Below are 16,261 nucleotides of genomic sequence, written 5' to 3'. Positions count from 1 at the left end.
ATTTCATTATTCTTCTTTGACATGAATCTATTAACTGAAATGTCAGTAGATCATAGCACCTTTGACGGCCAGTGAAAATCTAAAACTCTGGCTTCTGATTTAACCTCATAAAACTTGAAAATGTCCCTCAGAGTTCATAGCACTAAGTACATACATTTAAAAAAAAATGGAGAGAACTCATACTAGCATCTTAATAATGCACTTGAAAGTTCTAGAAAAAAAAATAACAGAAAGTAAGCACACCCAAGAGGAGTAGACAAGAAATAATCAAACTAAGAGTTGAAATAGATGAATTAAAAACAATGAATACAGTAGAAGGAATCAATGAAACAAAGAGTTGGACATTAGAGAAAAGGAATGAGAGAGGAAAACCCTTATTCAAACTAAAAGAGAGATACTATTCAAAGTAATGAAATCAGAAACAAAATGAGAAAAAATATCAATAGACACTTAGGAAATCCAGTGAATCTTAAGGATGTATTTAAAAATCCTGTGTTCCACAAATTGGAATATCTGAAAACAAGCAACCAACAAAACAAAACTAAACAAAACAAAACTATATATAATTTTCTTACAAAAGCTAAAATAAGATCATAGAAGCAATTTATATACTCCTAGGATGTGAGAGAATATCAAGGTTCAAAGGGAGGAACCTTAGATGAAATGCCCAACAATGGGGAGAGGGAAGTTATAGAATCCACCTCCAGTAGAAAGACAGGGCATGGTGTGGAGGGATGGAGTTGCCGTCCTATAGTAAAAAAAATCTGACTCAGAATTGTCCCTGTCTAAAAGAACTGCAGGGACAAAAATGGAGAAGAGACTGAGAGAAAGGAGAAAGGAGGCCCAATGACCAGCCCAAATTAGATCCAGTTCAAGGGGATGCTACAAAGCCTGACATTATTGCTGATGATATGATGTACTTACAAACAGAAGCCTTACACGGACTTCCTCCAAATGGCCCAACAAACAAATGACTGAGACAGAAGTAGATACTTATACCCAACCAATGGACAGAAGCGGAGGGAGACTGGAAGAAGTTAAGGCAGTGGGTGACCTCATAGGAAGACTAGCAGTCTCAACTGACCCGCACCCCTGAAATCTCTCACATACTGAGCCACCAAGCAGACAGCATACACTAGCTGGTCAAAGCCCTCCCCCCCACCACCACCCTCCACAATCTTCCCGACACATACACAGGCAGAGGACTGCCTGGTCTGGCCTCAATGAGAGAAGACACACTTAAAGTTTGAGATACTTGAGGCCCCAGAGAATTGGGAGGCCTGGTGGGGCATAGGGGTGTGTGGAAGTATGGAGACATCTTATTGGAGCTGGAGGAGGAAGAAGAGATGAGGAACTATTGAGGGGCAAAATGGGAGAGGGATAGATAATGACTGAACTGTAAAAATAAGATTAAAGTAATAATAATAATTAATAATAATAGAAGAAGAATATTCATGTTGATTTGCTTAAAATGCCAAGTCATTTCATTTTCCTGAGACAGAACAAACAACTATGCATGTCAAATAAGGTTGTTCACTTCTCAGGACTAATTCAAGATATTTGCTGATTTAGCCTGCACCAAACGATGCCAATGATTGAAATATAGATCTCAGCCCACACTTTATACACTGTTTCTGTGGCACACATTCACTTTCTAGCTTGATAACAATCCTTTATATATATGGATATGCATAATTGCTCTATGTCTTTTATAAACATTGTTCACATTTTAATATATGTGCTTCTGAATAAATATAAAACCACCTATCCCAACTCTGCTTCATCACACACTGATGACAGAATGCAAAACAAAATCATACCACACTCACAATAAATAAAATGTTTAACTCTCTAAGATCATTAATTTTTATCAGAATAATTTTCATAAGCATTAATTTTTCTAATTCTGCAGTTCTAAGTCAAATATTGTAGAAATTATAAATATAAATAAAAATTGTTCTTTCAGTATCAATTTATCCCTAAGCATGATAGATTCCATGTTATGTAGTTATTTTCTTAAAATTCAAATATTCCCTCCCAGATGAAAAACAGATGCTTATAATACTCAGAAAACTCACAAAATGCATTTTCTTCAAGAGGCTGTGCCTAAGAACACATTATCAGTATGGAGTTCCTGGAGGAAAACAGACTCTAAAGTAAAGCTGACTGCAAGTTGGGAGGGAGGTTCAAGAGGGAGCTTTAGACACTCATCATCCACATATCTATGAATTTTTCAGTAAACAATACAGGACATATATTCTTACCCAACACAGAAAATAAAAAATGTAATTCAAGGCTAGTTATTAATTGTACATAACATGAATGAATTGTGTTTCTGTCTAAAGATAAGGAATATTGACATGACAATTCAGAAAGACTTAAAAAATCTCTTCACTCCCATTATTCTAGAAAAAGAATCATTAATCAAAAGTAACAGATAAAATGTTGCCTTTTGCTTAGAAGGTTTATACCACATTATAATGAGGCTTCTGGGGGGAAATCTGCAAAAATACAAAACAAAACAAAGCAAAACAAAACAAACTCACAAACAAACAAACTTGGTCTTCAAAGTTCTATAGACAAGATCTCCTCTACAAGCATCTTGGCAGGATCCATATTCTTATGTATTCCTCTCTTGGGGAGTCATGGGGAATAACTCTCCTAAAATGACCTATTTCTTCACTTTGCATGCCCCTTGTCATGTATTACTGAATAAGACATGCAGCATGTATGAAAATAAACTATGCATCATTAGTTGTATTGTCTAGCTATGGACATGTGGCCATTTCCTCATGTAGAAGGCAGATAGGTATAAAAGGAGACATTGATAAAAGATGGAGATAGAGATTTTCTCGGATGTGGGGACCCAGTCTAAATGCATGACGTATATCAATTTGTCTTTATCCCATGTGCTATTTCTTTTACAGAAATATTGATATATTTTAAGAAAATACTATGCATTCTGTGAAATGGGAGTTCGGGGTATAGTCTAGATTTTATTAGAACACTGTGTTCTGTGGAAAAAAATATGTATAATTCTATTTTTTTAAAAAGGCATAGACCCAATCCGTATTATCATATACTAGAAAGTGTCAATTTCAATTCTAGACATGACAAAAATATCTGTTTGCTGAAATAGTCTCAAACTCATGGGAGGGTGGAGAAATGTGCAGAGGAATGGGCTGAACACATGCTCTGACAACCATAGGAAAAAAAAAACCTTATTTCAGGTAATTACAAATTTCCCTCAATTTCAAGCTCAACTACTAGAAAAAAAACCATATCAAATAATACCTGGAATGTTGAAAAATCCCCTTCAGATAAGGAAGTTATCTTTCACATCAAACTTTATATCAAAGTAATATCAGACAACAAAGGGGAAAAAAAAGAGTTAAAGCATAAAGCTCCAAGAATTTTATTGGCTGGAACAGAATAGACAGTGGGGCAGTAGAGAGGGCTCAATTTTTAAGAGCACTTAATGTGCTAAGAGAAGACATGGGTTACTTTCCCAGCACGTACTTGGTGATTCCGTCCTGCCTGTTACTCTACATCTAAGGATTCTAAAACCCTCTTTTATCCATGATAGTCGTTTACATATATATGTCAAACATACATTCAGAGAGGTTCAACACATACATATAAATTTTAAAACAAATGTACAAATATTTTAAAAGAAACATATGAAAGAAAAAGTAAAAGGAAATTTTATCCTCAGGCAAAGTTTAAAAAACTGAACAAGGTCTTAATCAGATAGAGACAACGAACACTACAGCATCTTAGAAACACATTGAATCTGAGGATGCCACATATTTTAACAGTACACACAGAGTTATATTGCTTGGCTGAAAGAGAAATGTGGTATTATAGTATAAATTCTATCAATGTTATTGAAGAACAATGATAAATGAAAAGAATAAAACGTGTAATGTAAAAAACAAGAAATATGTAAAAAATATAAAAACAGAATGTGAGGATGCTAGAGGATGTATTATAGGATAAATCAGCTTGTGATTCTTTTCCAGGTCTTTTTCACAGCAAGCTTGACATCCTTGTTCCTGAGGCTATAAATAAGAGGGTTCAACATGGGCACCAATAATGTATAAAACACTGAGAAAAATTTTGCCTGACCCACAGTTTCAGCAGATGACGGATTGACATAAGCAAGCAGCCCAGATCCATAAAAGAGACTAACAGTTATGATGTGAGACCCACAAGTGCCCAAAGCTTTGGACCAACCCTTACCTGATGACATATGAATGATATTGAAGAGGATCATAGCATATGACATTAAGATAATTAGGCAACATAAAATGATAGATGTGCCCACCACAACATAGCTCATAAGCTCATTGACATAAGTACTACTGCAGGAAAGTTGAAGGAGAGGGAAGATGTCACACATGTAGTGGTTGATGATTTTAGAATGACAAAAATTGAGCCTGACCATGCATCCTGTGTGAATTATGGCACTGACAAACCCCATCAAGAAAGAACCAAATATCAACAGACAACAGATTTTAGGGGACATAATGATCTTGTACATAAGTGGCTGACAGATGGCAACATAGCGATCATAGGCCATTGCTGTCAGCACATAACTCTCAGAGTTCACAAAAACACAGTAGAAAAACAGCTGAGTCATGCATCCTCTGAAGGAGATGGTGTTCTTCTCTAAAACAAAACTCATCAGCATTTTGGGAGTAGAGACTAATGAATAACAGAAGTCAATAAAGGACAGATTGAAGATGAAAAAGTACATGGGGGTGTGAAGGTTTGAGTTTAAGCAAATGAGACTCATTAAGCTCAAGTTTCCCATCACAGTAGCTGTGTAGTTCATCAAGAACAGAACAAATAAGGGCAGCTGGAGCTCAGGTTGGTCTGTCAGTCCTATAAGGATAAATTCTGACACTGAAGATTTATTTTCCATAGTCATTTGCATCATGTGTGGCACCTGCAAGAATAAGTGTAGAGACACATATTATCCCACGAGCTATTTCTCACTGCAAGAACAGAGTTGAATTTATTAGTTTCTGAGCTTGAGTTTGTGAACAGTGAGGTCTGAATAATACCTATTTCCTTTATCCCCTATGTTCTTTATCACTCCAGAAAGATACTTTCTTTAACTATTAAGTCACTTGATTCTCTTTAGTGTATACTAATAATTAAGGTTGAAAAGAGCAATACACATGTTTTCCCCAGAATATATATATACATATATACATAGATAGATAGATAGATAGATAGATAGATAGATAGATAGATAGATAGATGATAGATAAATAGATAGATGATAGATAGATAGATAGATAGATAGATAGATAGATAGATGATAGATAGAGATATATAATCATACGTTTTTTTTTTTTTTGTTTTGAAGTTTAAATCTCAAGATAAAAACTATCTGAAGCTCACCTTGATTTATCTGAAGTCTTCCCTGACATTGGAATTTATGGTTTCTTCCTCCACAATGTTCTCAGAAGGACAAAAATTTGCTAAAGATTAAGCACATGATTCCAACCATTGTAGACCATTGCCTCGGTTCTATAAGAGATTTGCTGGGCAAATAACATACTTTCTGTTTAAGAATTTTACAAAGATTTTTGTCATATACATAGAAAGAAAATAGCTTTCATTCATGTGTCTCCAACATTTCATAGTCATTTCTTAAAAAAAAATCATTAGAAGCATGGAAAATTACTCTCTCCTTTATGAGTCTCTTCCTTTTGGATTATTCCCTTAAGGGTAGAAATTGTTGAGTTTGTACCATAGAACTAACATCAGTTCTTTAGAGACTCAACATTCTACTCCATTTATAATTTCCCAGCAGGAGTGTCTATTCCCTAGGGTAGAACTGTGAGTCTGTCATCTCTTCATTAAGCTCTGCAGAGCTCTACAAGAGGAAATGCCCAGGGACATGCTAACTAGCCATTTGTAGCTTTCCTACAATTTTAAAAATAAATGACTGATCAAGTATTAATATTATATATATATGTATATATATACATATATATACATGTGGAGGATAAAAATGTATGAAGATGCACTCCAGATAGTACAAATTTGCATTAGAACACTGAACACAGTTTTTCCCAGCTATAAAACTGTAGACTTTGCTGATCCTTGCTTTTGTCCATCTGAATAACTATAAATACTCATAAAATTGACATATCTGAACCAGTAGCAAAGATCTAGGTTAACATACAGAAATATAGATGGGTACAATGTATATAAGCAAAAGTAATTATAAAATAAGGAATTATTATGTTTTGAGATAATTTATCCAATGTATTAGAAGTTTACTGGATACATGATAATATACTAGTATGTGTTAGTCTGCTTTTACTGTTCTCAGTTTTTTATCTGAGTTCACTCAGATAAATAAAGCTATTCTTGCCTTGACTCACTTGGAAAAACTAAATCCTTCCTATGCTGTCGTCTTGTGTATTGAAGACAAAATATGTTCTAGCTTCTAGCATTCCATGCCATGCTCTCCTCCTCACCACTATGCACACATTAAGAATACCCTAAGATATTTCTCTAGAAATTAACAAAAAATGCATTGCATAATTGATAATATCAAGAGAAATATCCTAGGTCACAGTACTAAAATAATTCTATTTTATAGGACTTTTCCTTTCTTATTTTTTTAAATAGGAAATTTTAAAGAGAGTTTAGAGATGTAAATACCTGATAACAATTTTGGCTTAGCCAACTGATAGAAAACTTATTATTAACCAAATCCAACAGTTGGAATATACAGCTGTTTCAGCTGCTAGAGGAGTTTTGCCTCCCCTACATCACCAATGTACATTGTCTATAAATACATATTGGTGAAATACATAAAAAGCAGGCTTTTGGTTTTGACCAAGTCTTATTTGTGATGAATTCTCTTTGTTGGCTTAATATTTGGGAAGCTTCTGGCATTTGAAAGCTGAGTTGAGCATCTCATTGTATGGCTATTTGGTTATATGCCTAGAGAAAACATTCAGATTTTCATCGCTAGAGAGCTTACTTTATTTGCTTTGTTGTTTAACATGACTTGGCATTCATGTACTTGTGTTTAATCTCATCTTTAATACCATATTTGAGTTATGACAGAAATATGAACTCACATTGAACCATTTTGCAGGAATATGTTATGTCAGACAACTCACCTGACCAAGGCCTTAAAAGGAGTATTAGTCCTAGCCCTCCATGATATTCCGTGGTTCTATAGGAAATCCCGTTATCACACAACCCATTTCTGAATTAGACCCAATTATGTTAGCACATCTTGGTGGAGGTACATATAAAGATTAGTTGCCTTGTTCCTTAAGCTACCTGCCAACTTTTGGTGATTGGCTTTTTTCAGACCATAATGGATAGCACTCAGTTCATTAGACACATTTTGAGAAATTATTTCCATTAATCTTTCATGTTATTGGCCCAAATCACTTATCTTCCATTGATTCTTGCCTCATCTACCAAGAAGAACCTTTAACCAAATGAGTTTTAAAGTAGTATGAGGAAAAAATTAATATATCCAAGAAGTCATCAAAATAACTGATAATATAATTCCATTTGCTTCACTATTACATTTTTAATGTATTGTATTCTAACCTTAATTATTTTATCTTCCCTACTTTATCAGTTATGTAGGGATATGAATTATAAACTTGATTAGGATGAGTTTGAGTTTTACAGTTATAAGAGTACTATATGCCCTATATACCTAGTTTAAAACTGACAAACATTATCACTGTGTTTTGCAAAATTTTAAAAGGCTAACTATATTTTAATCTGTTTCTACATTCAAGTATTATTATGCAGTGGAAAGAGAGCCAACTAGTAGACAACCTGGTTAGTATGGATGAAGCGGAGATCTCTGAAGAAGCTACATACACATTAAGGCTCCTAAAAACTGATAAATCTGACTTGAATATCACAACATTGGCTATTTTAGTCCTTCTAGAGTGATTTCTAGTGCTTTTTCCATCAAGCATATGCATCTTCTGACTATTGGCTAAACTTGTCACTGTGATTGGTTATGATTACCAAGATTCTAGTATACACTAAAATCAAGGTAAAGAAACCTACAAGAAAATATGATAAACTCATGAGTTTCATACCTCTTGGTATTTACTATTCCCACTAATATAATTAGAAAATTCATAGATATATAAGTTAATCATATGCCACAGCTTCCATGTAGGAATATGTTATTCATGCTAATTTGAATCTGTATGTCAGAGATGGTCACTCACACTTAGTTCAAAACTGACTATTCTCCATTTTTCTTTAAAGCACCATCATTATTGTACATTGATATTTATTCATGAAGTCCTAGAGTTAATCCCAATAATAACCCCTTAACAAAGTTAAAAGGACTGTGCTATAATTAGAGATAAGATTGACCAGGGAAATCACAGCCTTCAATCCACATTCATATTCTCATTATAAAATCATTAATAGATGGACAAACAAGAACATAAAGTAAAAGGCATAGAATTTAATGAAGATGAAGGCACAACATACCCAAATTTATGGGACACAATGAAAGAAGTGCTAAGAGGACCCCATAGCTCTGAGTGCCTCCAAAAAGAAATTGAAGAGAACATACACTAGCAGCTTAACAACACACCTGAAAACTCTAGAACAAAAAGAAGCAAATACATCTAAAAGGAATAGACAGCAGGAAATAATCAGTCTCGGGGCTGAAATCAACCAAGTAGAAACAGAAAGAACTATACAAAGAATCAACAAAACCAGGATCTGGTTCTTTGAGAAAATCAACAAGATAGAAAAACCCTTAGTCAGACAAAGCAGACAGCACAGAGACAATATCCAAATTAACAAAATCAGAAATGAAAAGAGAGACATAACAACAGAAACTGTGGAAATTAAAAAAAAAAATCATCAGATCCTTCCACAAAGGCTATACTTAACAGAACTGGAAAATCTGGATGAAATGGACAATTTTCTAGACAAATACCAGGTACCAAATTTAAATAAGGATCAGATAAACCATCTAAGCAGTCCCATAACCCCTAAAGTAATAGAAGTCATTAAAAGTCTCCCAGCCAAAATAAAATTCAGGACCGAATGAGGTTTAGTGCAGAATTCTATGAGACCTTTGAATGCTTAGTTCTCAGTTGATAAAATTATTTGGGAAGGATAAGAAGGTGTGGCCTTGTTGGATGAGATATGTCACTGGTGGTAGCATTTGAAGTTTCAAAATGCCAGGCCAAGTCTCTCCCCCTCCCCTCCCCCTCCCCCTCCCCTCCCCCTCCCTTCCCTCTCCCTCTTCCTGCTACTTGAAGATAAGGATACTAACTCTCAGCTACTGTTCCAGCACCATCCTTGCCTGTATGCTTCCATGCTACCCACCATGACAGTCATGGAATCTAACCCCCAGGGACTGTATGTCCAATAAGCTCTTCAATAAGTTGGCTTAGTCATTGTGTCTCTTCACAGAAATGCAGTTTAAATAAGACATATACCTCCTTGATTCAGATGTATGGAATAAATGAGCCAACTTTCCAGGCTCAAAGCTAGTGCACCTCCATTACAATGCCTGGTCCATCTAAACTCAGCCTCTCTGTATGTATGTCTGTGTATCTTTCCTTTCCTTAGTAACTATCACCCAGCCATGTTTCCAGAACACAACATGTGGATTTCAACACTGCAGTTAGACCAGTGATCCATCTGGACAATTTTACCATAATGAAGATCTCCTGCCACTGCTGTCATGAGGGCCATGAACTACTCCCCCTTCCTCACTGTTTTTTAATTCAATTCTTTGTTCTTACTTTTAAAATAAAAATAAAAATAAAAGACTGTATTTCAGTATATAGCCTTGAATTTGTGAACCTCCAAGTCAGTTTCTTAAATGCTAAGATGTAGATAATGTACCTGTGGAACAAGTTCAACATTTTGTGTGTGGGCGTGGATGTAGCAAACTTTATAGATGGTATTCAAGATAGTAGGGAGGGCTCCCTAGAACCCTTCTATTATTATGGAATCTGGGATGGAAATTGTAAGGGAGATTCTCAGTGTTGGGGGCTGAGTTAGGATAGGGACTCCTCAGCAACTGAGGGCCTACCTCTTTTTCTCGGTGTCCTTGCTGGGGTGGGTGGTCCAGGGTTTCTTACATTGTGGAGACCATGTAATCCATGAGGTCCACCACCCTGTTGCTGTAGCCATATTCATTGTCATACCAGGAAATGAGCTTTACAAAGTTGTCATTGAGAGCAATGCCAGCACCAGCAGCAAAGGTGGAAAAGTGGGAGTTGCTGTTGAAGTCGCAGGAGACAACCTAATCCTCAGTGTAGCCCAGGATGTCCTTCAGATGCCTGCCTTGCCACCTACTTGATGTCATTCTAATTGGCAGTTTTCTTCAGGTGGCATGTCAGATCCAAAATTGATATACATTGGGGATGGGAATACAGAGGCCATGCCAGTGAGCTTCCTGTTCATCCCTAGAATGACCATGCCCACAGCCTTGGCCGCACAAGTGGATGCAGAAATGATGTTCTGGGTAGCCCCCATGGCAATCACAGCACAGATTTCCAGAGGGGCCATCCACAGTCTTCTGAGTGGCAGTGAAGGCATGGATGGTGGCCATGAGTTCTCCCATGATGCCAAAGTTGTCATGGATGACCTTGGCCAGGGGATCTAAGCAGTTAGTGATGAAAGATGCATTGCTGACAATCTTGAGTGAGTTGTCATATTTATCATGGTTTACACCCATCACAAACATGGGAACATCAGCAGAAAGTGTAGAGATTATGACCTTTTTGTCACAACCTTCAAGTGGGCACCAGCTTTCTCCATGGTGGTGAAGATGCCAGTAGTCTCCACAATATACTCAGCACCAGCATCACCCCATTTGATGTTAGCGGGATCTCACTCCTGGAAGATGGTGATGGACTTCCCATTGATGGCAAGCTTCCCATTCTCGGCCTTGACTACTCTGTTGAATTTGCCATGGGTGGAGTCATACTGGAACATGTACACCATGTAGTTGAGGTCAATGAAGGGGTAGTTGTTGGCAACAATCTCCACTTTGTCAAGTGCAGAGCAGAAGGTAGCCTTGGTAACATGGCACCCAATATGGCCAAATCTATTCACACTGACCTTCACTATTTTGTCTATAGGACAAGGCTGGCCTGCACAAGTAGATGCGGTCGTCTCTGGAACGGGGGAAATGAGTTCAACCTTCTTAAGACAAAGGAGAGACTGTTAAAAGAGATGTATAACAGATTAATTTGTTCAAAGTTTTACATGAAAAAAGAGCTATTAGAAATAAAAACTCAGACATGAAGGAAAACAGTGCCATATTATGGCTAGGACTGAGACTGAAAAGCTGTGTACAAATTTGATTGACAAAAATATGGACACTAAATACCATCTTGAAATAAGAAACCAGTTAATCTATCTACTCTGGTTGTTATGGACTCCTATGCGTTGTACTCATTCTTCTTCAGTTATTACAAAGTCCCCCTCTGGAATGGAGATATTTTGATTCATAATGAGATTATGATTTGATAACACATAGATACTTGACAGGAAACTTTATAGTCAGAAGAGCTATTTGTTTCCAGCATATCATTTTCAAAGCCTGAATAGTGTCTGTGGTGGTTTGAATGAAAATGGTCTTTTTTTATTGGATATTTTATTTATTTACATTTCAAATCTTATCCCCTTTCCTGATTTCCCCTCTGCTAACCCCCTATCCCATCCCCCCTTACCCTGCTTCTGTGAAGGTGCTCACCCTCACCCTCATCCTCATCCCCATTCACCTGCTCACTCTGGTCTCACCGCCCTAGCATTCCTCTACACTGGGACATTAACCCTTCACGAAAATTGTCTCCATACATCAATAGAGAGTTGCACTAATTGGAGGTGTGGCCTTAGAGTAGGCATGGTTTTCTTGGCGGAGTTCCGTGACTAGGGGTGGGCTTTTGCTGGGAGCCTTTGAGCCTGGTGTGTGTTGAAAGTGGGCACAGGGTAGGACTCTGATGAAGTTTATTTAAGACTGATGGTATCTGGATATTCTAGCTCTCTAACTAACCTGAAATGCTGATGATAACATCTAAAAAGTCCTAAAAACTTTCTTACTCTTTCTAAGGGTAAAAAGCTGCTGGTTTAGAGGATTAGCAACTGTAGCCTAACAGCAGGGGATTAAGTAATGTGGCCTTTGTTGTATCTCAAGAGGAACTCTATCTTTCAGCCTGGTAGTAAAAGTTTAAAGAAAAAAAAGGGACACTATGAAAAGTGACTATAATGTTTATTACTAAGTTGTAAAAACTTTCCTGTGAAAGCACTCTCAGAGAAAGAAAATGAGTGAAAAGGGGAGATAAGATAACATATATTTACTTCCTCTGAATGTCCATTATAATGGACATGAGAAATCCTGATTAATCTGCATACAGATATAGAATAGGAAAGAGGAATAACACTGTCCTATTTGTCTAGGAGAGTCTTATATGTTACATTATATGGAACATCTAATTCAATTAAAACAAGAATATGATACAGTAGTTCTTCGGTCTTCCTTCATATTACTATTATTTTCACTGTTTGAATGCTGAGATTAAACCCAGAGTCTCCTGTATGCAAAATAAGGTTTCTACTACTGAGACATATTCCAGACCCTTTTCCATGAACCCAATTTTATAGCTTTCCATAGCAATATAATTATGTAAATATAAATTTACAAGGCCAGAGAAATTATAACCTTGGTATACAATTCCATTGTTAAGAATTAGAAAAGTCTAGATTTTAACTCAGTTGTCTAGAGTGCCTATTTCTTTTCTATCAACATCTTTGCTCCAAAATCTCATTTGTAAATTGTTTATCTATGAACTTGTAGTTACTGATGCAATTATATAGGTTTGTAGAAAATTACTAGAAATGGCAAGTTAGTATGACCTTGGATTTTTCTCTTGCAGAGTTGAGCAGGGCATAGTGAGTAGAATTCTGAAGGGAACAGTCAATGTTCTGCTCAGGGAATTAGTTATTCCTGATGGGGAATTACAAACCAAGCATAACCTTGAATCTAAAAAGATAGAATGTTTATATCCACAATACATGATGTAATCAGAGTTTCTTTTATTTTTTTTTCTGTTAAGGGACTTACTCAACCTAGGATGGGCCCTCAAGGAGAGAACTACTTACAATATATATTCCCAGAATGCTAAGTTATAAGAGTCTCATTTGAGTGAAATGATAAATCGGATACACAAATGAGATTATTATTTTCTTTTGTGCAAATAGAGAACATTTTAAAGAGATTCTCAATCTGAAATCATATCATACACCAGACATAGATACTATAGGAGGCCAGAGCCAGAATTTTACTGATGGCTAATACCCCTTCATCATCTTAAACTTAAAATCCTTAGGTTATTGGAGTGAAAGGAACTGTGAGATTCATCAGCAGTTACATATTTAGGGGAACAGAGGTGAGCATCTCATCAATTGTCTTTACCTTCATACTATCCCTTCAAAAAAAACCAACCAACCAAACAAACAAACAAACAAACCGCAAAGCTATGAGTCATTATTTCGAGAGACAGAGCCTGCTTATTTCTCTTTCTGTTCCTAATTCCTAATGAAGATTAAAGAAAAGGGAAGAAATATTGTTTAAATACTTCAGAAATTCTGCCAGTATCTTCTCACTATTGATGCTAGTCATTGATAAGAAAGAAGAAGTAGAGATTTCTCAGGAATGGGAAGTATGTTCTTTGAATACTTTGTGGAGTGACTTTAGACAACCATAAACTTGTAACAAACAGCTGTAATTGTCCTGTGAGCCCAGTCTTTAACGCATGAGCTATCTCTCTAGCACCTCCAGCACCCAACTGTCCTTTTTAAATCACTGACAGAGTCCTTGCTAATGACCCTTCACCATTGTTTCTACAGATCTACTGATGATATAAATGGCTATGGGGAATGATTCTTCTGTGACTGAGTTCATTCTCACTGGACTGACAGAGCAACCTGAACTCCAGATGCCCCTGTTTTTCCTGTTCTTGGTGAACTGTTTAATCACTGTGGTGGGAAACTTGAGTTTAATGAGTCTTATTTGCTGCAATACAAACCTTCAGACACCTATGTACTTTTTTCTCTTCAATCTGTCTTTTATTGATTTGTGCTATTCATTTGCCTTTACTCCCAAAACACTAATGAGTTTTGTCTTAGAGAAGAACATAATTTCTTTTACAGGATGCATGACACAGCTGTTTTTCATGTGCTTTTTTGCCAATTCAGAGTGCTATTTGTTGACAGCCATGGCCTATGATCGCTATGTTGCCATCTGTCAACCCCTTCTGTACATGGTCATCATGTCTCCTATGACATGTTCCCTGATGATGTTTGGTTCATACTTGATGGGAATTGTTGGTGCAATTGTACATACAGGGTGCATGATCAGGCTCAACTTTTGTGGTTCAAACATCATCAACCATTACATGTGTGATATCTTCCCCCTTCTCCAGCTCTCCTGCAGCAGCACCTATGCCAATGAGCTTGTGAGTTCTGTTTTTGTAAGCATAGTAGTTCTTGCATCTAGCTTTCTCATCTTAACCTCCTATGCTCTGATTCTTTTTAATATCACTCAGTTATCAAGTAAGGGTTTGTCCAAAGCCATGAGCACCTGTAGTTCTCACATAATGACTGTTGTCCTGTTTTATGGATTTGCTATGCTTACACATGTCAAAACATCATCTGATGAATCTGTGAATCAGGGGAAATTTTTTTGTCTATTTTGTACATTTTTGATGCCTTTGCTGAATCCCTTTATTTACAGTCTCAGGAATAAGGAAGTCAAGCTTGCTCTAAAGAGAACACTAAGGAGACTCACAGTGAGTGAATCACTGGGGCTGCCATAGTCCATGTTTCCAAATTGGTTCTTTCTCTCCACTTCAATTTCTTATAATCTTCTTTTTGATATTCTCTTTTCTTTCATTCACCTTTTGTTTTATAGGCTTGCAAGATTTCCATGTTATTATTTCTTCACTTTCCTGAACAATAATTCTTGATTTTCTTATGTGAGGATAAGAAAATATTTATGATCTGGAATGCATCCTGAATGAGGTTGTAGCTTCATCTTTGTATGACACATTTTTTGTATATCAAGACAATTCTACTATTTATCTATATATTTTTACAACAACAGGAAGCCATGGAGTTGAATGTTTTCTAATAAGTTTACTTGTGTTGTTGTTTGCAGAGAGGATTTTGTAAAGCTTTTCCTGTTTCAATTCTTTAAAAACATGTAAGAATTTCAATAAAAGAGAGACTTTATGAAAAATTGCATTTTAACGAGGCCAATTTTACATTCAGACTGATCAAATATCACTAACTTCGACAGTATTTTTATAAGAAGATGTTTTGTTAAAAATACAGTTGAATTTGCAACTGCATTTGAACTATTGATAAGGACCAATTTCCTTTAGAAACAACACAATAACAATACATACTATCTAAACTCATTATTCCCTTTGTTATAATGAAACTGGTGTTTGCAAAATGTCTACTTACTTGTGAAAAATAATCCATAGCTGTCATTACAGTTTAGTGACTGAGTGCTTATATATACTCTTATGTTTGATTCTTACCACATATACACATATACAACACATATATTTATATATTTAACATATACTCATATATGTGTGTTTATGATATCAATATTGAGCAACTAAAAATTTTATTTAAATTCACAAATCTAAGGTGTTTTTTTTTTTTTTTTACTTATTCCTGTGAACCCTCTTCTACCCAATTCATGCCAAGCCAAACAAAACCTACAATACTTGAATGTCCATGTAATGAGTACCATTATTCAATATAGTGCTAATAAAATTCTTTTTCTGTTCTCTGCATTGGACTTATTTTATCTTATGTATTCATAATAGAGATACTAGTTTTTAACCAATTGTGCATCTAATAAATAAACAGAAGAAAATAAAGAGAATCAGGAAGTGATGGATACAGCTAAAGAGTTGTTTAGGATAAATCTGAAACATGGGGAGGACCTGGTGATCACATAGGCAGCCTGATCCCTGTTCCTTTGCAGGAGTCATGTATGTTGTGGTGACTTAACAGTTCTAAGGTCTGATACAAGGAACTCTTTGTGACCTGTAAGCTAAAATTGGCTAAGACAGTAGCTGGAGATTTTAAGCTCTATGTCCAGATGTAGTCCAAATATCCATTAAATAAGGATATTGAGTTGAACCTATTAAAAAATTGCTATTATTGACATGAGGATAAATTTTAG

At 35.9% G+C, this 16,261-nt stretch overlaps 2 protein-coding genes and 1 pseudogene across 2 annotated transcripts; 2 read left to right on the top strand and 1 right to left on the bottom strand.

Moving 5' to 3' along the window:
* Window positions 1-4,000: 4,000 nt before the first annotated feature.
* LOC110288235 (olfactory receptor 8C8-like) lies at window positions 4,001-4,957 on the bottom strand. The gene has a single exon (XM_021154638.1). The coding sequence runs from the start codon at window positions 4,940-4,942 to the stop codon at window positions 4,001-4,003; it is 942 nt and encodes a 313-aa protein (XP_021010297.1). The 5' UTR covers window positions 4,943-4,957.
* Window positions 4,958-10,592: 5,635 nt separating this feature from the next.
* LOC110301523 (glyceraldehyde-3-phosphate dehydrogenase pseudogene) overlaps window positions 10,593-16,261 on the top strand; it is a 318,538-nt pseudogene continuing 312,869 nt past the window's right edge.
* On the top strand, window positions 13,914-14,873 carry LOC110288232 (olfactory receptor 8C8-like). Its single transcript, XM_021154636.1, has one exon. The coding sequence runs from the start codon at window positions 13,923-13,925 to the stop codon at window positions 14,871-14,873; it is 951 nt and encodes a 316-aa protein (XP_021010295.1). The 5' UTR covers window positions 13,914-13,922.

Source organism: Mus caroli, unplaced genomic scaffold (assembly GCF_978045245.1).
Source record: "Mus caroli unplaced genomic scaffold, Mus_caroli_1 scaffold_11, whole genome shotgun sequence".
NCBI classification, from domain to species: Eukaryota; Metazoa; Chordata; class Mammalia; order Rodentia; family Muridae; genus Mus; species Mus caroli.
Note: the sequence above shows the minus strand (reverse complement) of the source record. Positions and strands in the feature narration are given on the sequence as shown.

Coding starts and splice junctions, on each gene's coding strand:
- LOC110288235 (XM_021154638.1), bottom strand. CDS start 4,942: ATGATGCAAATGACTATGGAAAATAAATCTTCAGTGTCAGAATTTATC.
- LOC110288232 (XM_021154636.1), top strand. CDS start 13,923: ATGGCTATGGGGAATGATTCTTCTGTGACTGAGTTCATTCTCACTGGA.